At 39.2% G+C, this 22,109-nt stretch overlaps 1 protein-coding gene across 6 annotated transcripts in view; it reads right to left on the bottom strand.

Moving 5' to 3' along the window:
- The window catches only part of lyst (lysosomal trafficking regulator), a 68,870-nt gene that overhangs the window by 31,220 nt on the left and 15,541 nt on the right, over positions 1-22,109 (bottom strand). For all 6 annotated transcript variants that reach the window (XM_086166607.1, XM_086166598.1, XM_086166602.1 and 3 more), the window contains 11 exons: positions 16,887-17,085; positions 14,956-15,046; positions 11,953-14,056; positions 7,015-7,963; positions 6,714-6,875; positions 3,864-4,020; positions 1,915-2,126; positions 1,733-1,799; positions 1,219-1,328; positions 357-726; positions 101-257 (listed from right to left, as the gene is read on the bottom strand). In XM_086166607.1, the coding sequence (XP_086022733.1) occupies positions 101-257; positions 357-726; positions 1,219-1,328; positions 1,733-1,799; positions 1,915-2,126; positions 3,864-4,020; positions 6,714-6,875; positions 7,015-7,963; positions 11,953-14,056; positions 14,956-15,046; positions 16,887-17,078 (4,571 nt within the window). In that variant the 5' untranslated portion in view covers positions 17,079-17,085. The remainder of the gene's footprint in view (positions 1-100; positions 258-356; positions 727-1,218; positions 1,329-1,732; positions 1,800-1,914; positions 2,127-3,863; positions 4,021-6,713; positions 6,876-7,014; positions 7,964-11,952; positions 14,057-14,955; positions 15,047-16,886; positions 17,086-22,109) is intronic.

Here is a 22,109-nt window from a genome sequence, read left to right as displayed (position 1 = left end):
GGCATTACATTTCAATATCAAATTTCCGAACTTATTTTTCAAAAAGTCCCAAGAAAGTGATAATATATTCTTCATGCACAGCTTTGAAACTGTCACTTACCTGAATGTGAGAGAGCCTGTAGTGAAGTCTGCCCACACTTGAAGCATCAATGCCTTAGAGCCCATGGATAGAATATGAATAAGGCCTTCTTCAACCAATCTTGTCCCCGCCTGAGATGAGTCACATTGAGAATCTGCCGTGGGAGGACACCTCTTTTCTGGAAAATAAAATAAATAAAATGAAGACAGAACCCAAAACAAAGTTTACATATATGGGATAGGACTAAGCAGAATTTGATTTAGAAACAGTTTCTTACCTTTGTCTGAGTCCCCACCCTTTGCCTCTTGTTCTGCCACCATAAGCCACAAAGAGGCGCTGAAGCCGCTGGCCATGTGGGGCCAGCAGTTCTGCCCTACCAGGGGCAAGTGTAGGGGAGCAATGTGCCAGGGTGAGGAACGTAGGTGACTTGGTCGGAACTCTATATCTCCCTCCCTGCGTCCAGGAGATAGTTTGCCTTTCCAGAGTAAGCCTACACTTTTCCCCCCAGCAGAACCATTCTGTCTTGAACCAGGGGACACCCCTCCTGGTATAGAAGCCCCAAGAAATATTGGAAAGGACAAAAAATGAAGAGGTTCTACATTCACATTTGCCTCAACAATTTGTAGGATGCCCTTCAGTATAATTTCCTAGGAAAAGAAGAGAAGAAAAGGTATAAGAAAGGTTAATTTCTCATATCTAAGTTAATACACAATTACAACTTTGTTCAATCTGATCCTCTCAGAAACACAAAATTAATTTCAACATTTCAATGTATGGTTATATGACAGAAAAGGTTAAATGCCTAATACTACAGTTAATTTTAAATAACCCAGACACTAATATGATTTGGAAACCTTTCTCCTCTCATTAAGCAAATGAATTCTCAGAGAGAACTCATTAAAGATGTCGAAGGAAAGATATCAAGTTGTAGCATCACATCTTAATATGGGTAATTGTGCAGTACACAGAAAAGGGAGGCACAAGGGTTGTGTTAATCCATGATGCCATCAACAACAACAAAAACAAAAGCTAGGGGGAAAAGCATAGCAGGATCCTGCTGAACAATATAATGAGCAGAAACTGTCAGTGTTGAGACCCTACATGCAAAATATAAGTATCTTGATGAGTGAGTAATTTACAGTGGGTGGGGTCTTCTCCAGGAAGAGACGAATCATTAGAGCCAGTTCCTCAGCTGTGATTCGTTTGCTCACCATGGCAACCAGCAGCTCAACAATAACAGTCTGGCAATCTAAATTTAAACAAATAAAGGGGAGATTGTATAAAATCTTTTTTACTTTGGTAGGTACCAGAACATCATGTATAAAACATCTCATTTGCTGTACTATGAAAAATAAAGTTGTAAACAAACAAGTAATTCAATACAAATGAAAAAGACCCATCACGAATCATTGTACGTATCAAATTACAGATGGGATTTGAAGACTTGTGGACAATCCAAAATTTTAAGAAAAACTGAAGAAACTGATGAATATTATCCATATCCTATTCAATGTTTGAACCAATAAAAAAAATATAAAAAAATGATACATCGTAAGACCAGGAATGACACTTTCCCTGGGGATCTAGCTAATATGTCAACAGCAAGCAACAACAAAACTGAAAAAAAAAAATAAAAAAATACACTAGACAAACCTTTAAGGGAAGGGTCAGTTTTGCTTAGGATATTGTGAAATCCTGACAGGATGGTTTTGACTCCACCCTGTGTGAAGCAAAAAAGGCAAGTTGGGAAAACATTTTAAGCTCAGTAAAGAAACAAAAGTAACAGAAAGATAACAGAAACAAGTACTGAGTGAGGTACAAGTGGTCAGCCTGACCTGGTCATACAGCAAAGCAGCATTACGGTGATTCATGTGGACTGTACCAAGCAGACGGTGAAACACATGACTCAGAACCTCCAGGTCCGGAGATCCAGTGGCTAGTAGCTGCAACTGGATTTTACAGATTTCTGGGTACAGAAGCACCCCATGCCCAAGCTCATCTCCTACTGCCTCAAAGTCACGCAGCAAAGCAGACTCCACCTTCACTCCTAAAAGACCAGCCGCAGAGACACCGCACCAGGTCAGTTACACAGCAACACTTGCATCTCTTGCCAATTCAGAAAGGGAGGATAAACATCTCGTATATGGACACGCTGAAGATGCTAACATGTGTAATAACTGTCAGTGCTGCATAACCAGCTTCAGGATCCACAGGAATTCTCTGTCTCAGCCCCAACCACCGCTCTTGACTGCAGCTCATGAAAATTAATTGGTCCCAGCCAAGTTCTGCCTCAAGCCAGCATGGGAGTTTCCTTGTGATTTACAGGAGAGCAACCCAGCAGACTCTCACGCGGCTTGTGGGACCTCCTTTTATTAATGAAGCTTGCTCTCTCCTTATTCCAACCAAAGGGCTGTTCACTTTGACTCCAAACATCTAAATCAATATTGGCTTCTGTAAATATAAAATAAAGGCCGTTTTCAGACTGCCATTTCTGACAGTGTATAAAAGACTATCAATACTGCTGTTCAGTCAATGTAAAACTTAAAATTTACTAAATATTGACTGCAGGAATTCATTTGAACAGGAGTGGCTGCTTTAACTACCTTCTGAAATACAGATTGCAGTGACTAATAAATATAGACCCTAGAATTTGAATAAGAGTTTTGGATTTAAAATGATCACTAGCTATTCTCATTGTATCTACTGGATGCAAGATAACCATCTTTGCAAAATATAATGCAAAGATAGAGATGTAGGATAAGCAACTTAAAAACACATTGGTTTCAAAAATAAAAACCCAAATAATTCCTTAAAAGGAGTCATTATGCTGTATGCTTATTTCATTAGAAGTAAACATAACCGTCCGCCAAGAGGCATAGGAAGGTCAGGAGGGAAACCAATTCAAACAATGGGATATTAACTACTGTAATCAGGGAGGAGGAATTTCTTTCCTTATATTTTGGTTTATTGCAATTAGTTTAGAATGAGGTCAGCATAATAGAATCATGGCTTTTGATGAAAAGGTTTTTGTCGGGAAGATGAAGATGCTATTTGATGGATCTTATTAGTCACAAGATCCAGCTCGGTGGGCCTCAGCATGTAGTTGCCTACAGTCGTAAAAAAAAATAAACAATAACTCTATTCTAGGGGGACAAAATGTAACAGGGTACAATAAGACTAGTTTGGAGCCTTCAGGACTAAAGCATAAAAGCAAGACTGACACAGGAGCCTGTTGTGAGGAAAACATATCAAGGTTTGTTTTTGGCATATCAGACAATGTTTGCACCATAAAAATGAGTCATTTGGTGTGAAGAAATATCTTCAACAGCAGACCAAATTAAGACGCACACTCAGATGCACTTCAACTGCAGCCATTGTCTATGGTTTACGCATCATTAATGCCTTCTTAACATTAAGTTTTCTTGAGAATGCATAGAAATGCTTAACAGATGCATTAATGATACATTTTTGAGTGGGGAAAATAAACACTTGTGTTTTCTCAAGGCTAAAAATAAGCAGGTTAAAAAGAACACATGGCTCCTCCATCCATCACAATTTGTCTGTTGGCATTTCTCTTAACAAAAATAAATAGGGATGAAGGCAACACAGAAATTATTTATATTTTCTTAAAATAACTGCAGAAAATTAAATGAGTGGGAAAACTACATGTGGTACAGGGTTAATAGTTTTGCAACACAACTAATCTTAATTCTTAGCTGTATTCGCCTGAAAGTGGTGTGGGTTTAGAGTGAAAGAGTAAATGTGTAGTTATGTGTGGTCCTACCCTCTTCCTGCTTGGCCATGTCCTCAGGGTTGCTTTCGCTGTCTGCGTCGTAGCCCTCCTCCTCCCCAAGGGGCTTCACGCCACAGCTCTGCCCCTCATCCACCTCCTCAGATAAGTCGCCTGATGGGGCCACCCCCTCGGCCAACACCTGGAGTGTCTGGCAGAAGGAGAGGCAGAGAGAGAAAGAGGGAAGAGTAGAGAGGGAAAGAGAGCAGAGGAGAGAGAGAAAGAGAGAAAAGTACAGAAAGAAAGAGACATTTCACAAATTTCAATCCAAAGTCATCACCTAACAATCTTTCAAGTTGTTTGATATACTATTTTGCCAGATGCTGACGTACGAAACACTATCTTGAATATACCCTGCATGCCAAGCAATGTCTGGACCACTGAGCTGGCTAATAAACTGCCAACAAATATTTCAACTGAATATGGGAGGGAGTGATTTGGTCATAAGACAAATATCATATCAGCTGCCTTATACATCACACACACCCTTGTTCTTTCATGAGTCCAGTTATTTATTGTACATGGACATAGGTGAGCACACAAAATGAATTATTCCACCCAGGGATGAATAAAGTACCTACATATATATACCTATACATATATGTATATATACTTATACATATATATATATATATATATACACACGCACGCACGCGCGCACACACACACACACACACACACACACACACACACAGTCACAACTTTGAAATAGTTCTTTGCTCAAAATACACGTTCATTCTTTTTGAAGGAGAACTTTTCAGATTTTCTATTTGATTTGGAGAGAGCATTGAGAAACAATATTTATTCAATACAAAAACTTTGTAATCTAAGCGCATCATAGCCTATACTTTGGTCAAGTGAACATCGCTCTCACCATGGGTCACTGAAAAAGAACTGTGCTCTGAGCTAAAAAGTAAATCTATTATATAAAAACCTAAATCCTCCTCTATTGGAACCGGATTAGTACAGGCATTTTAAGACATCTTACAATGTGAGATAAGAGACCCACACTACCAGGCTGTAGGTTATTGTAGATTATTGAGTGGTCAGGCCAGGATTACAAGAAAGGGACATTGCTGCTGCATTTTTATGTAATTGTTTGGACCTTTGGAACCAAAGGGGAAACCTTATTTAATTATTCTTGAGAAAAAGCAGAGATCTCTACATGTTGATATCTCCAACAATCAGCGGCTCTAAACAAACAAAAAAAATCTGAATGGATAAAAAGCACAACAGGTGAGAGGGGGATTTTTTATCCGTCAATATATTTTTTATGTTGAAATTATTCTTAATTAATTTATATTTTTTCAATGCTTATTTGTTCTTGCAAATAGGATACATTCATGGGTAAAAAGAACAGGCTCTATGAGAAATGTTGCTAAAGTAATGGAAATATTACAGGTTACTGAATATTTATAAGGACTTTACAGGAAAAAAACAAAAAGGAGCATAATTTACCTATTTATATAGAGATGAAGCCAATTTAATGAACGTTTTTTAGCCACTGCTTGCTAAAGACGTCGTAAAATGACTTGTCTGGTGCTCTGCTGTGCATAATACATAGTCCAGAATACTAAGCACTCTGTAGCATGATTGGTTTCCTATCATGGCATGGTTATGACTTAAATAAATACCACTCACTTCAAAATTTGGCAGGTATGCAGCAAACACAGGTAGGGTGACTGGACAGTCTGTCTACTTTTAAACTCAATAAGAAACAAGCATTTTCTGCTTATTTCAACATACATAATTCATTCCACACTTTCTAATAAATAATTCCTTGCTTAGTAGAGTCATTACTCATTTGTCATTAGCTGAACGTAAATAATGCTGACGGCTGCTACTTAAAGAGTTACATCTTAACTGATCTTGTGCTTCAAATATAAATGCATCCGGCCATAGGATATCGAAATGAAATAAATAAATAAATTGGCAATGGAGAGTCTTAAGAACCATCAGGAAAGAAGTTACTGTAAAATTCAAAAAGTGGTGATGGTTATGATGGCATTTTAATTTTTCTTTGGAGCAGTTCACAATGGAAGCTGATTCTGGTAACCATGGAAAAAAAATACTCTGACAACTGAGCATTTAGACTCCTTGTGTGAATGTAGCCTTTTTTTTCATTATATAGAGAGTTCAAATAACAGAGTAACATATGAAATCGAAATCAAGTCTGGTGAAAGGCTTTCAATCTTCATTCTATTGCTCTGTCCAGCTCTCACTCTGCACTGACACTCAAGGACACATTGCAGAGGCAGAGACGTTTTTCAGGAATCCCATGGGTCATGAGATCTCACAGGAGTGTTGTCAACTTCACCATTCTTTACATGAATAGACTGGGTTAAAAAGCTCATAATTGAGTGCAGCATATTGATTTTCTATTTTTGTTGGCATTTTTAATTGGGTAAAATCTTGTTTCATTGAAGAGCTGTGACCAGCACATTGATTTGCTCAGCTCCTCATTGCACGGACAGCACCCATCACTCGAGGCTTATGTCACATGCACAGGACTGTAACTGTGAATGGAAAGTCACAATCGCAATCGTGTGTACACAAATATCATCCTGTAAGCATGGAACAACGACAAGCACAAGCGCAACCAACACGATCAACTGTCACGCTACCCTTGGAGCTGTAGTGGAGGAGGGCAACTACTACAGCTAAGAAATAAAAAGAACAATTGCTATAACCACATCTTACGATACCGAGTAGCAAATAGTTGTAGACAATTTTCATTACTGTTGCCTGACAAACAAACCAAACTTGACACACCAGCTTAAATGACTCAAGAAATTAAAAAATACAGCTTAGTAAATTCACTGTTACCCTATAGGTCGGACTCACCCTGTCTGGCTTTTCCTCAGGGGGATCTGGACAAGATGACACCTCAGCCAAGGCCACTCTCAAGAGAGAGTCAAACAGGGGTATAGCGAGGTCAGAGTTCACTACACCTGAACTAGACAGTTGGTCCCTAACCTCAATTAGAGTCTCCTCCACAGACTGGTGCTGCAGATAAGGTAAGATACAGGAACTCAATTAGCATAATTTAAGACAATAATCAAGGGCAAAATAAAAGTAATTTTGTATTTTGGGTTTGTGAAGAAAAGCCATAATGAGTAAATAAATACAACGTTAATTGACTTACCTGATAAGAAAGCTCAGAATCTGTTCTATGCAAGGCTGAGTTACCACTATGAAGACAAATCGCCAGCAAAGCCTCAAGGAGGCGAATACTTTGTAGTGGCCACTCTTCTTCCAGCTTCTTTGCTGGATCTCTGGCTTTTCCCTGAGCTGTTACAGAGCAGAGGATTTCAGCTAAATCTTGAGCAGCTTCGTGAACTCCCAATAGAGTGACAGGGACTGTGGTCTCTGGACTGCCTTTGCTCTTGCCATCTCTCTTCTTCTTTGCTTTACCATCACTGGACTTCGAGGAAAGTTTTTGAATAACCATGGTCATGAGACGCAAGCAGACATCCAACCCTCCAAGTCTAAAGAACTGCCTCTGAAACAGTGGGCTGGCCAGATAGATCCAACGACAGACTGACCAAACATCAGCAGCCCGGCGCACTTGTTCTTTCGAGGGCAGTGCCACATTGTCTGGAGACAGGTAAGCTAAACGCGCGCCCAGTGGTTCACTGGCTGTACTGTCATAACCTGAAGTGTCCTCAGAGTCATTTGCTGAGTCCCGATCAGAATCTGCTTCCTTGCTAACACAGATGAAAGCAACACACAAGAAAAGGTTGATAACATGGAGATGGGTCTCCGCTTGGCTCCGTGCTAGTCCACGCCCTCGTCCATTTCGGCTCTTATGATGTGGATATGCCTCTTTTAGTCCTTCGTAGAACTTACTGAGGCTCTGCGGAGCCTCTCCGGCACCTCGGGATCCCACATTCTCAACTAGACATAAGACAGTGTCTTTTTCTCCTGTGTCGGCACATTGGAGGTCCTGTAACACTCCATCAACTTGCTGGTGCTCCATGCCTGCAATAAGAGTCTGAAATACCTTCAGAGCTAAAGAGCATGTTTGGTCAAGGTAAACCAGTTCTGTCATTTGGTTGAGGCCATTGCAGCTGATGAAAAGATCTCTGATTACCCTGTAAGAAAATTGTAAAAATATTGTTAAAAAAATGAGTAACATATCATCATATAAAAACTATTAAAAACACAAAATGCAAGTGCAGGTGGCAGCACTTCATATTTATTTCATAGTTTCATGAGTGCAAGATATACACCCTAGTCAAGTTATTTTCAAATAATTAGTTGACTATCTGAAACTGTGATATATTGAAAAGCGGAGCTATCAAATACTTTTAGACATAACTGGATGGTTGCTTGATTAAGCTACAGGATATAATTTTTGAACATTTTTGTTTGGTGGTGTGCCATGGGATTTTTTTCTCATCTGGAAAATGTGCCACACCTAAAAATAGCGTTTTTAAAAACACTGCCTTTATCAGTAACGCCCATGGGTCTTGATGAGTGCTTTTAGAAAACAAACGGAAAAATATGAGCCATGATGTGAGCAAGCTAAAAAAGACCCCAGTTATGAGCAAGAGGAAAACAGTTGTTTTTTTGTCATTATTGTGTCATGAAAAGTAGCTTGTTTGGGCTCTTGAGATAAATACTGAAGACCCAGTGATGTTAGCAAAAAGGACACGGACATTCATTTACTGGCAGAAAACCACAGTTGCTTCCTGAATCAGATAAGAACATTAACACTTTCCATTGAAGCTATTGAAGTGCAAGAACTGAACACTAAAGATCTCGGCTCCTTGAACTGGGGGAAGTACTTGAATTCTTGCCATTCACCAGTAGACTCTTTTTCAGGAGTTTTATTAAGGGTATTTAAATTGTAATTTGCTAATTTGTAGCGCTTTGCTCTTTTATTTCCCAAACACAAAAAGGCCTCTCAGGATCATTTAAGGCAGGTGTAAGTGCATCTTTGATGGAAAAGAGGTCCTACAAACCACAGGTTTACTATATTATACACACACAAACATATCTATATAAGCAGAATTTTAACATAATTCAAAATTTCTGGCGGTCATCAACAAGTTGCTCAGTATTTCAATTTCAAGGACTGATGCACAAAATTCATTGGTTGACAATGTGATATAGTCATGTATTACTCTGCAAACTCTAACATGTGACCACAACACAGAAACAAAAGGAAAATCATCCAAGTCTTTCAGGGAATTCCCAAGGCATTCCCAGGCCAGCTGAGAGATTCTTCCAGCATCTCATGGGTCTTGTCCCAGTGGGATGTGCCCAGAACACCTCACCAAGGTGCGTCAAGGAAGTTCTGACATCCGGCTCCTCTCGATGCGGAGGAGCAGTGGCTCTACTCTGAGACCCTCCTTGACAACTGAGCTTCTCACCCTATCTCTGAGAGAGAGCAAAGACACCCTACATAGGAAACTCCAACTAAACTCCCCCAATAGCCATTACCTCATTTTTTCTGTCATTATACAAAGCTCATGACCATAGGTGAAGGTAAGAACATAGATCAACTGGTTGAGAGCTCCACCTTTCGGGTAGGCTTCCTCTTCACCATGACAGACTGATGCAGTGTCCAACTCCCCCACCCAGGGAAGAATCTCATCTCCCCACCCAAAATCGGCTGTCTGGGGTTTAACCTGAAGCAGTTTGTCCATCATAGAGGGCAGCATAAGTGGGCCACATATGGAGACATACAAATATTCACTATTTCATTCAGGCTGATGACAATATAGCCTTCAATTAAATTACATCATTTTGGACTGACGAAGGAAACTGGAGAACTCAAGGGAGCCAATGAAAGCACATTAAAAACATGCAAAACCAGGAACTTTTTGATGTAATGTAGGAGTGTTAATCACTGTATCACCCAATAAATTATGGGTCAACAGAAACCCTCCAAAGATAGGGATTAATATGGTGGCAAAAGCTGTCAGAGTCCAAAAAAATTGACACAACCAAGTTTGTTCAGAGATCTACAACCACAAACCACATATTAACATCCCCTGGAGACAAAAGCCATTTATTGTTCATTCAGTTTTTACTTAAAATATGAACTGATAACGTAACCAGATAATCATAATTTTGTATTTGTTACTATTTTGTACACATCCACTGTCTGTGTCTTTTTTACCTCCTACAACTTAACAAGCCACATAAAACAAAATGTTACCACACCAAACACTCCAAAATAAGCCCAATACTAATATTTTACGCATTTGAACTGATTTGCTACTGATTAATAATATGTACTGAGGAAATCCTGCAAAATACATTATATTAAGACAGAGCACAATGAACTATGAAAGAATCATGAGCAACCTCCGACTGAAGGTTCATTTAACATTCTGTAAGACATCATCATAGACAAATCATGTGTAATTGTATGTCAAGACATATGTACTGACTAAGCATTTAGAAAACTTAGAGAAGAGATATTCAGCCTGGTGAATGACATCTAGCAATATGACAGATTGTTAAATTGCTGAGTAGCCTTTTTGTTCACACGTCATCCACAGTTGCACTGGATTTACATAAAGCTGAGTATTTCTTAATTGAGAACTCAGCCCGTTTTCCCCAGCATGCTACTTTGTAAAAATTACAATTAGACTGCATATCTAATCCTTTAATAAGAAAAATATAGAATCCAGTCCTGAAGAAAATTTTGAAAGTGTAAGGTGATTGAGAGACAGGTAAGATGTTGAAGGTATTTCAAAATATGTCACAATTTTTATGGAAAGCATGATATCATCGTAATTTGCCACTGAATAAAACTGATAAAGAGTGACTTTATCAGACCAATTTATGGTACAGTTATATGCTAAAGTTTTTGACTATTTAATCACAAAAATCATATCTGATACTTTTAGAATGACTTGTTGATTAAAGAAAAAAAAAAGAAAATATAAAAAGAAATGAATAAACATATACAAAAGCTCATGTTTCTGTGTTTCTACCATGGTCCCTAGCTATACAAAAAAGTAGGTAGTCTATTTCTGAAAGCAGTACATCTCAAATCACCCACTACTTAATTTGCTGTATCCATTTAGACTGGTTATCTTAATTAATTATAGGAATTATGATTAGACAGACAAAGGAAACAAAACATACAACCACAGTTGAAAGCACCCCAGGTATCAGGCAAAAAACAAAAAAATACAACTAAGAGTATGCAGACTTAAAAGAACTGTATGATTGTGTTAGGGCCACATTGTCAAGGACCTAATGTGCAAGTATTAACAGTAAGTAAAAAAAAATATATATGTTTTTTTTATACTTATATACATGTATAACCACACACACACACACACACACACACACACACACACACACACACACACACACACACACACACACACACACACACACGATGGATGGATGGATGGGTGGATGTTTCCAGAGGCAGTGGTTTCAACAGGTTAAACGGAAAAGTCAAATCAAAGGAGTACTGACTGACTGTCAAAACAGCGGAGAAAAGATGAGACATTTTTCATTAACTGCCAATTGGCCACTGGCTCATGTTTATGGTTATGGTAAAAGGCTGGAAACTCAATAATGTTGATTGAGGAATATTCCACAGTCTGGTTACTGGGTTAAACAAATATCGTTGGTCAATATATTCAGTGTATTCAGAAGCTCCTCTTTTTGCCAGATGGAGTAAATTCAAAGCAACAAAAACCACAAACAGTATATCTGGTCTCACTTGGTTTCTGAAACACCTGATAAATTATTGACTGCCATCAATTAGCAATGATCTACAGATAGATAGAATGTCAAACAAGCAATGCCACAAGGGTCTAAGACATTCTTTCATTGTATGGGTTGATGTTTGATTTTATTTTTAATTTGATTATTGGATCTGTCTCATATTAATTGGGAGTTACCTGTGAAATTAAATTATTCAATGTTCAGTACATTTCCTTTGCATCCGTTAGTACCCCCACGACATTCTGAGACATATTTTCATCAAGACTAAAGATTAAACTGTGAGCAGGGAGAACACAGAGAAACTGACTCAACTCGGGGAAAACAGAAAATAATATAAGGGACTGAAGAAAATGTTTTTAAAAAATGAAAAACTGCTCACCTTGATTTTAGGAGGGCTGGTAACGTTTGTAGGTATATGAGGAGTACTTCCACAGGTAGACATTGTGTATGATAGTTGCAAGCCTGAGTGCAAACTGTTGAAACCCCAAGCTGTTGGGCATGGTGGGCCAGCTCAACCCCTCGCTGCAGCACAGGGTTAAAGATGTGTGTGTAGAGCTGCCACTGTACAATGGCATTGCCCCGCAAAGTCAAGTGGCATACATGGCCAGCTATCTGCTGGCTAAGCTGCCAATCCTCACCAAACACAAGTTCCTGGTATGTTTCGAGGGCATCCCATTTCCATAGCATGTCCTCAGCTCCTCCTCCGCTTGGCAGGATACCCTGGGAGCGATAGCATGGACTGGTAGAAATAACTGAAGGTTCCCCGTGTTGCAGTGTCTCCTCCAGGCCTTGCAACTGGCTGTGGTCCAGAGTGCAGATGTTACAGGAAGCAAGCTTTACTTTCTCTGAGGGCTGCCCACCACCTAGTTGGTCTAAGATTAGTCTGGTAAGAACACTGAGAACTTGTGACTGGTAGCTACGCAGACCTGGTGTTTTGAAAGCATGCAGCAGTGGTCCTACAACTGAACGTGGATCCATACAACAGCAGATTCCAACTGCTTGCACTCCTGCCAGTACTTGTAGCGCAGCTGGTCCACTGGGGGAGAGACGCCACAAGAGCCGCAGACACTGATGAGCAAAAGCAGCGAGACAGCAGCAACGTTCAGGATAGCGTACTGCATCACCCTCTATCCCTTTGTTGTCTTCGCTGTCCTCTTCAAAAGGATTACGTCTAGCAGCCAGCTTGAAAGCAGAGACAGGCAATCCAGATAAATCTCTGTGATGATGCAGGAAGTGGGAATATTCACAACGACGATGACGGCGCCGGGCACATACTGACTGATGAAGTTGTTCTGACTTTGCCTTCTTGACAGCATTGATTATTTTGAAGACCCCTGAAATTAGACCCCGTAGCCTCTCTGAAGCCTCATCTCCTACTTCTGAATCTCTGACCTTGCCAAGTTCCTCTAAACGCAGTACTGTAGCCTCAAACAGCTCAAGGCCACGATGTTGGACAAATTCATGGATGAGCTCTAGTGCTTGGCTAAAGAAAAAGGGGTTGGATGTGGAAGCTTGCAGGCAGCCTAGTAACACTTGTAGCACCCCCTCCAGAAGTTCTGGTAGTAGTAGTGCCCTGTGACGAAAACGGGAGAAAGAGAAGTCATCCTGGACCTCCTGCAGTGTCTTTTTGGGCCGAGGAGCAAAGGGGTTTGTCTGCCTGTCCAAGCAGCTTTGGATTTTGAGGGTGGCTCGCAGCAGGTCAGTGAGACTACGTCTCAAACTGTCTGGAAGGGTTTCACTCTGGCTAACATCTACTGACATCAGGTGCAAAATTGTGCGTAAAAGCATCCTCTGGACCAGGGCAATCGGCTCTTCTGTCCAGCCTCCAGCAAGCTCTTCTGCCCCTGTTTCAGCTCCACTTCCTGGACCACAACAATCTCCAAATTCTGTCAAGATCTCAGTGAGTGTTGGTACAACACTGACCGCCAGGCCAGGGTTGTGGTTGATGCTCATATCAAACTTACAGACCTTCTCCAGTAAGGAAAGTAACACATGGCAGAGATCAAACGGGGAGTTTTCCATGCGGTTAAAAATTGATATTGCAGCCGGGTCTGTGAGTGTTTCAGTGTCTGTTGCTTGGGATCCAGGTGGTCTGGAGTGGGGGGACAGTGCACTCATGGTTTCTGTTTTGGTGGTGCTGGTTCTTGATGTTAACTGTGAGGTTTCTGAACGATGATGTTGACAGCTTACCCGGATGGTTGAGCCATGTGTCCCTCGGCTCTTTGAACCACTAGAGCCTTGGACAACTTTGTCTTCAGAGTTGGCTTCTGAATCTGAGGTAGAAACCTGGGACCTGCGAGCATCTTTTACAGAGTATCTCTGGGCTGTCCTACGTGACCTCCTTGACTTCCAGCTGCCACTGCCAACACGTGGCCGCTTTCCGGATTCCTGTTCATCTATACTGGTCTTGTGTCCTGTCCTGAGAGGCACAGCCTTTACCTCCCGGCTGAGGAAAACCTCAAGTAGAGAAGGCAGGATGAAATCTATTGGCATACAAAAAAAGTGTATTAAGATTTTAACGGAGTGGTATTGCGGGGAGTCAACTATCAGAATTCCTTTATTCAGTATTGCTATATCTGCTTTGGAACAAAAAGGTCAACCCAAATTCTGATTAAAATGATAGTCTTATATGAACTTTCATATAAAAAGTGAACCTGTGATTTTCCCAAAAAAGATATTGTTTTTGCCTATAGAGTTAATTTCCAATACTTGTCATTTAAGGCCTAAATAATTGTCAAATGAAGATGTTTTCACAGTGTATTAACAAACGAAGCAAACAGCTTAAGTGTATGTCAGCAACCATTCCCTGCTTGTTAAAACATATTCAGTGGGTAAGAATTAATTAAGGTAAAAAATCTCTAGCATCCATGTTATAGTCATCAGTCGAGTACTAAATGCCAATGTCATCCTAAGGTCACGGGCCTCTGAAACCAGCTGAAATTGACTCTGTGACTGTGTAACATCTTAATGTGAGCTTATTGTCAAAAGTGAATTCCTGCCTTTACTATGCAAGATGGCCAGGTTTTAGGGTATTCAATAGAACATATAAAATTGGAATACGCATTTTAGTAGGTGTATCACACACTGTATAAAAAGTTACACATTCCATTAGTTAAATGTACTACCACAAAACCTAATGATGAAAACTATTTAACCCATTATGATTACACAAGATGACACTAATATATAAAAGACAAAGGAAAATTTCATGAAAAGCTTCCTGACAGCACAAATAACAATACAATTTGTACAACAAACACAATTTCATAGTAATAAAACATAAATTGTTGTCAGTAGTTAAAGCTTCAGAAGTATCATACCAGAACAGTTTCAATATATATCAACATGAAGTTGCGGTCTAAAATTTTACAACAGTACTAACCTGGGGCTTTTTCCTCCTGTACAGGAATCTTCCAGACCAGTGGAAGGAGAGACAGTAGCAAAGTGAGCAGCTCTTCCCGGCAGGTCAACTCCTGAGAGTGCAACAAAACACACTGGGGTTACCTAGAAATCCTCCCATGTCCTCTCTCTTTGCCCACGTACTGACATCATGTTGTGATGCTCCTCCTACTGCTTTGCTAGAACAACTGTCAACATCCACTTTGTAAAAAAAACTGAGCACTTATACAAAATAAATGTAAGTACAGCAATCCCTTTTAATAGTTTGTTTGTATGTATGTTAGCTAATTAGTAATTTATTGATGTAGTTAGCAAGGCTGCTGTGCAACTGTGTTGGGGAGCAATGTAGCAGCTACGTGACAGTCTTAACTTCCGAGACCTCGGGGATCTCATGTCTATCCAGGGCATTCCTCACAGCAGAGAGAACCAAGTCCTTCATGTGTTAATTAAAAACAATCAACCAACTCCTTCACATCTGAACATAAAATAACCAACTCAGACTGAAAATTACAGTATTTATTCAAACAGTTTAATCCATTGTATGTCTGTCATTGGTGTTTTTTTAAATGCACCAAATTTTATTCGATTCAGTTTTAAATTCCTTTATCGCAACCTACGAAAAAAGTCTAATGAATTAAAAGCAAGTCTTGCACAAAGTTACAAGCAAAGACAAACTAAGCAATCACGTAGGTGTTTATTATGCATTGGTCACTGTAAGCCCATTATCGTAAGCGAAAAAATTCTTTCAATTAGGAATATTCTAAGTAGAATAAATGTTACTTAAGTTTGTATAACTGAATAAGTAGCAGAGTGACTGGCTGTGACTTGTTGAATGAACTTACAGAACTGAGTGAATGAGAAGGGTATCAGTAGAAATATATTTAGATAAGATACTGTACAAGCTGAAACCACACAATTATTTCTTTTGCTGCTTCACACTGAAACCAAGAAACCAGGAAAATTTGTTTTTATTAGTCCTACAAAATGTGCTGTTTTTGGGGGTTCAAGGTTAGCACCAATATAACAATCATTCCCACCCTGTTTTGAGACCGGATCTTTTGGATTTATAGTAATTTATAGGGAGTAATGAAAAAGGTAAAAGCAGTGGCAAAGAGCCGTTGGGAATAAGTCTGCAATTGCAACTTCTCAGCAAGGTTACAAGCTCTTCTCAACATGCCTCACTGATTCTCAGACACCTGCCTTCAGTACAATAAAATCCTACCACACTGACACTGTCAAACTGAGACATTTAAATATTCAAAGTTGTCAAAACCTTCTTGTCATTGCAACTGGACTTGCATTTTTTCACTTGAAGATATTTCACCCCTCATCTTTAGTTCACAAGAACTAAGGAAGCCTCCCGGATGAGGAGTGAAATGTGTTCAAGTGTCAGTTGCCACGACAAGAAGATTTTGACAAGAATTCACCATGACCTGGATGACTGAGAACCTCTACAGACAACATGAAAAAATGTATTTCATTTTGTTTGTCCATCTGTTTGCTTCTTTTTTGCTTTGGCAGTTCCTTCTATACTTGAATCAATAGTAATAATCCCCCATGTTGGTTTCAGATCTGACTTAAAACAGTCATTACAAAAATTCCACTTTCTTTTTTCAGCTTTAAACTGTTATTTTGTTGTTTTCTATATTGACCATCGTACTAAAATACATTTGTATGCCCTGACCCATGAAGGCTCACTTGTAGGTTAATCTTGCTAAGCTCATATTGAACAGCTTAAAATAAAAAAAAATAAAAAAGTGTGAATGTGCATCTGAAAGATCATTATGTATATTTCCAAATTCAGCTACTACTTCTACATTAATTGCTAAAACTTCAGTTTAGACTCTAAAAGCTTAATGAGAAGGTGGAGACAATTTTATCATTAAGTATTTTTTTGGCACTGATCATCCTCACATGGTCAATGATGGAATCCAGTGTGCTGAGCAACAGGAAGCCCCGTCCCCTGACTAAGTACTCTCCGAGGGCAACCATGTGACTTTCTTCCTCATCCTCCTCCCTTGACTCTGCTCTCTGAGCCACTGCACTGCACAGTTGATGCACATCAGTCAGGAACTCTCTTGCCAGTGTGTTACTGGCTCCACTCATGTCTGAGCTGAAACAGAAGAGGAAGATCATTATAATGCTGGGAGACAATCATATCTATATCCATGCTTAAATGTGAGGCAGGACTCTGTATTAGAACATCTAATAAAAAGAACAAAACACAAAGAACAACAATAAATTTTACAAATATGAGGAATGAAAATATCATAGTCATTAAAGTCAAAGTTTTTAAATAATTATATTGGAATGCATAAAGCAACTGCGACAAAATGAACAGATGGTAACATGGGAAAAATCCTTGTTTTGGTGATGCAACAAAGCCAGCCAGAGCTAATGGATGAATGGTGAGTGTTATGAGGATGCAAATATTAGTAATGAACTGGCTGATACGGAACTAAAGGTTTGTCTCTGAGGGTTAAAGTCACATCTGAAATGAAAAGTAACAAATGAACTGAAAATACAAAGAAAGAAGTAAAAGCTAGAAAAAGGTAACGAGAGTCCACAAGAGGGATCACTGATCTGTACTTTTGAAAAAGTCAATCATGAACCGTCACAGTTCGTTAGCACCTCTGTGTCTAAACAACAAACTTTAAGAGGAAACATTGTATATTACAGCCAAGTTAGAAAGAAAAACAATCACCCTTTGGGACACAAGACCACAAAATGGCAGTTGTTGCAAAGCTGTAACGTCAGTTCAAAGTTAAGTTGTAGCTCAAAAAACTGTTATCCATCATCTCAGGCCAAGGAGAAACAACTGCAGCTGGATTAAAAAAGGTGTGGCTGCGAGGGTATATTGTCTATTGAGTCCTATATCTCTTATTCAAGATTCAAAACGTTCATTAATAGTGACATGTTTGTGACATGTTAGAAACATGTTTCCTTTTACAGTGAAATTCCTACTTTGCTGTCTGCAGTGCATTGGGATATGTTCTGGAAGAAGAGTGTAAAAATTGTCATAAATATGATTATAGATATGAATATGAACTTTCCAATAGAACAGTGAGTAGTGTACAGATGTTTGAGTGCAGCTTGATGTGCAACTGACAAAGTACAGGTGCAAGGATGAATGCAATTGGAGTGCAAATTAAGTAGCAGTAGACTTTAGATGTGTATGACATATACTAGTGACAATGTTTCTTAAATAATATTTCAGTGGAACATTGATTTATTGTTGATTACTCCAGCATAATTAACAGATTTCAAAAGTGGAGGGTCTGTAACATAAACATTGGATAAATAATCACACTCTGTGTTTTGAGTTTTCTGATATTAAAATAGCAAAACCTGAAGTTGTCATGTTTACCAAAATCTAAGTCAATGACAGAGAGCAAAAGCCTTGTGTAACTGAAGCAACATTTTAGTTTTTGCAAAATTATAATCTCTATTTCTATTCCACAGAATTGGACCTGCATCATCCAAATCAACCTGTTTATATTCACTATATTTTATATTTAGCTTTGATGATATGGTCCTTGTTTTTTGTCTCTAAAGCAAATTGTGTGTATTGAAAACCTTTGTGTGGAGTCCTGAATGAAAACGGAGAGTTTGATTTCAAAGCTCACATGAGCAATAAGATGCAGCTAAGGGGTGCATCTTGTTTGAAGAATGTTAGGATCTGCTTCTTGTAAATTATGCAGTTGTGGAATCTGTACTAGATTGTGACCTTTAACAAGCACTGAGACACTTTGAAACAGCTACCACTGTTTGACAGCATGCTGTGAGTGAGCTCTTGCCTTTTACTTCCACCTGCATAAGACAGATGTACAGCAGTTAGCAGTAATGCAGTTATTGCAGGTAACTAGAAAGAAGACAGATCCAGAAAGTTATGCAGTCCAAAAATTAACAAGCAAACAATAACAACAAAAAAAAACATATTTATATATTTTTCAATTCTTGCCTATGGTAAGAAGCTAGTGGCAGAAAAACAATATGATAATGGATATAAGGAGCCTAAACCAAATGGCCTCTGCTCCTCAGGGTGACAGGGTCACAATGAGTTGCAGATAGCACCAGGGAAAAGGAATTAAATTCAAAGGTAATACCATTTTCTACTATAGTAAATAGAAGGCAGAATTGTGAAACTGGGTTCAAAAAGGATAAATTATATCCTTGAAGATACATGTCGGGGGTTATATAATTGGTGACTAGAACCATATTTCTGATTTAATGGTCATATTGGGCATTCAATGCCTGTCAATGAATTCAGTGTGTCTGAGCAAAAACAATGATAATCAAGATGAAATGTTTTCATTTTCTCAGCGTCTCTACAGTGACACTTGCATGGATAATTTCAGAGTGGGAAAAGCAAATAGGGATAAAACAACATTTTAAATACAGTTTTACTTTTAGGTACAGTAGAACAGAAAATATGACTTTCAGTTTAGTGATAGTCCTGCATAATCCTGAGAGCTATGGAAATAAACGAAAACCAACATGCAGAAGATTCAAGAAATCGTCAGTGCCTCAAATATTCAAAACGTGCTGCACAATGCAGTATAAATCATAGGCATTTTTTCAAACAAGGTCAGCCTGATATAGGTCTTGTTGTGTTGCTCTCTATGTTGTGTAGCTTGAGGGTAAAGTAAGGTAACAGGACCTCCATCAAGTGAGCTCATACCTTTAAAGAAACCTATCCCTCCAAAGGTAACTCCAAGTAAGTTGTTGCCTCAAAAGTGTATCCACACATGTACCACATCCCTCCATTCAGTGTTCAAGACCTATACACTCTCCAGGACTATCAGAATTACATGAATTCAAAACATAGCGACATCTCTTGCCATTCCTGACAAAGACTTCCTTCACAATATAAATTTAACACAGCTTGCTTCTGTCTCCCTAACATATATGGATTGAAGTTATCACTGTCTTACCAATTGTTTTTAGGCCAAACCATTTCCTTCCAATCATGTTGTGTATGCTCCAAGCTTCTCTGTAGCTGTGCTGGCAGTATCCGCATACCTCCTCACACGACTGCTGACTGAATTTTCTGTTCTGCAGTACAAATTCCATTAAATTGGAATTTCAAATGGAAGGTTTCCAGATTCGTAGCAGATCAGCGTATCACATGAAAGCATGTGATGTCACATGGCAAGGGGACTGGCCTTGGGAATACTGACGGGGCTCCAGTGACCTATACAAGACCTCAGCAACAAGCCATCACTAAGGACAACTGCATTTTAATACTTCCCTGTGCTGTACTTTTTTACATTATTACTGCGGTTTCTGCACTTAAGTTCACAGGGATGCTGGAGGCGGGAGTCTATCACAGCTGACACTGGGCAAGAAGCGGGGTACCCCCTAGACCTGTCATCAGTCTATCGCAGGGCCACATATAGACACACAAAAAAAACACAATATGTCTAATACACGTATCTGGACAATTTTTCCAATTTACCTTATGCTTTCTGGACTGTGGGAGGAAACCTAAAAACCCATGTAGACATAGGGAGACCATGCAAATTCCGCACAGAAAGGCCCCTGTGAGATTAGGGCCAAGGTCCTCTTGCTGTGAGGCCAGAATGCTAACTGCTGTGTTGTTCTATGCATTTAACCCATGGATGATCCATGAGCAGTGAGCAGCCACTTAGTGGGGACCTAGGAGCAGTTAGGGGTTCTGTTGTTCAAAGAGCTTGAGAATGTTTTGATTCCAAGATACCCCCAAATCCACGCCACCCCCATACTTTACAGATAGGAGATACTGTTGGAGTTAGATCGAAGAAGAAGATTACCTCAAAAAAATGCTGTAGCTGTGTGGATAAGTATCTGGCCAAGCTTGGCCTATGGCACGTTCCACTTTTAGTTAGACTTTTCTTTAAAACTACAAATCAGTAGGATATATATGCCTCTCAATACATTCATCAACTCCACCACTTTGGACATCACACAAAGATTGATATTCTTATAGTTGATATAAGAAATGAAAAAAGTCATATCACATTTAACACAAGAATTTAAAGTCTCTAGGAACCACTTCTAAGCTGCAGCTTTGTAAACGTTTCAAAAAAAACTTTAACTTGAAGACAAATCTTTGTTTGATTTGCTCTAGATCAGGTGTCGGCAACCCGCGGCTCCGAAGCCGCATGTGGCTCTTTCATCCTTACACTGCGGCTCCAAGTGGCTGGGGAAAATAAATTAAAAGTATTTGATTGAAGTGTATTTTATTTGTGTCCTTTTTTAATTTTAGTCACACACACACACACACACACACACACACACACACACACACACACACACACACACACACACACACACACACACACACACACACACACACACACACACACACACACACACACACACACACACACACACACACACACACACACACACACACACACACACACACACACACACCTTTATTTTAGAAGTCAAAAAGTAATTGGGGCTCCAAGTGTTTTTTATATGTGGAAACCAGGTCCAAATGGCTCTTTGGGTGTTAAAGGTTGCCGACCCTGTCCTAGATGTTAACATTATATGTTGAACCAGAGCAAATCAGGTGTATGATTTTTGTACTTAACATGGCATTTATCCATGTCTTTCAATTGCCATGCTGACTAAATTACCAGCTCGTTACAAAGTTGCTAACACTTGTGTCTTTTGTGATAAGCTGACTCAGGTTTGTGTGCAATAATTTGCAGGCATCGAGCAGCAGCAACATTTTCACACATCTGAAGGTATTCTCACTCTGGAGCTGAAGCTGTTAAACTTCTGAAACCTTTTGTTAAAATTGGTAAAGCTGACTGATTTGAATCTGAATTTTAAACTTGATATGTAAATATTTTTGTAAATTGTTATGGAAATATTTAAAAAACTGCAGGAGCAGATAATGTTTTGTAAATTGGTTCCCTTAATAGCTTATCAACAGATAGTTCATGAGAAGTTTCTGAAAAAGAAACTGATACTTTTTCAGAAACTATCAGTTTCTGAAAAAGTAATTCTTGCACGGGTGAGAAATATGCTGCATTATATCCATTATAGCTGCAGTTGCTACTTACCGTTTTATACAATTCAGAAACAATTTTGCTCAAAATCTTACTGGTGACTTACTCTATAATACTGAGAGTCGGGACTTTG

The sequence above is a fragment of the Fistularia commersonii genome, chromosome 2, assembly GCF_037954325.1.
Source record: "Fistularia commersonii isolate RoL2024-O1a breed Wild chromosome 2, RoL_Fcom_v1.0, whole genome shotgun sequence".
Taxonomy (NCBI): domain Eukaryota; kingdom Metazoa; phylum Chordata; class Actinopteri; order Syngnathiformes; family Fistulariidae; genus Fistularia; species Fistularia commersonii.
The sequence above is the reverse complement of the archived record's forward strand: the minus strand, read 5'-3'. Positions and strand labels throughout refer to the sequence as shown.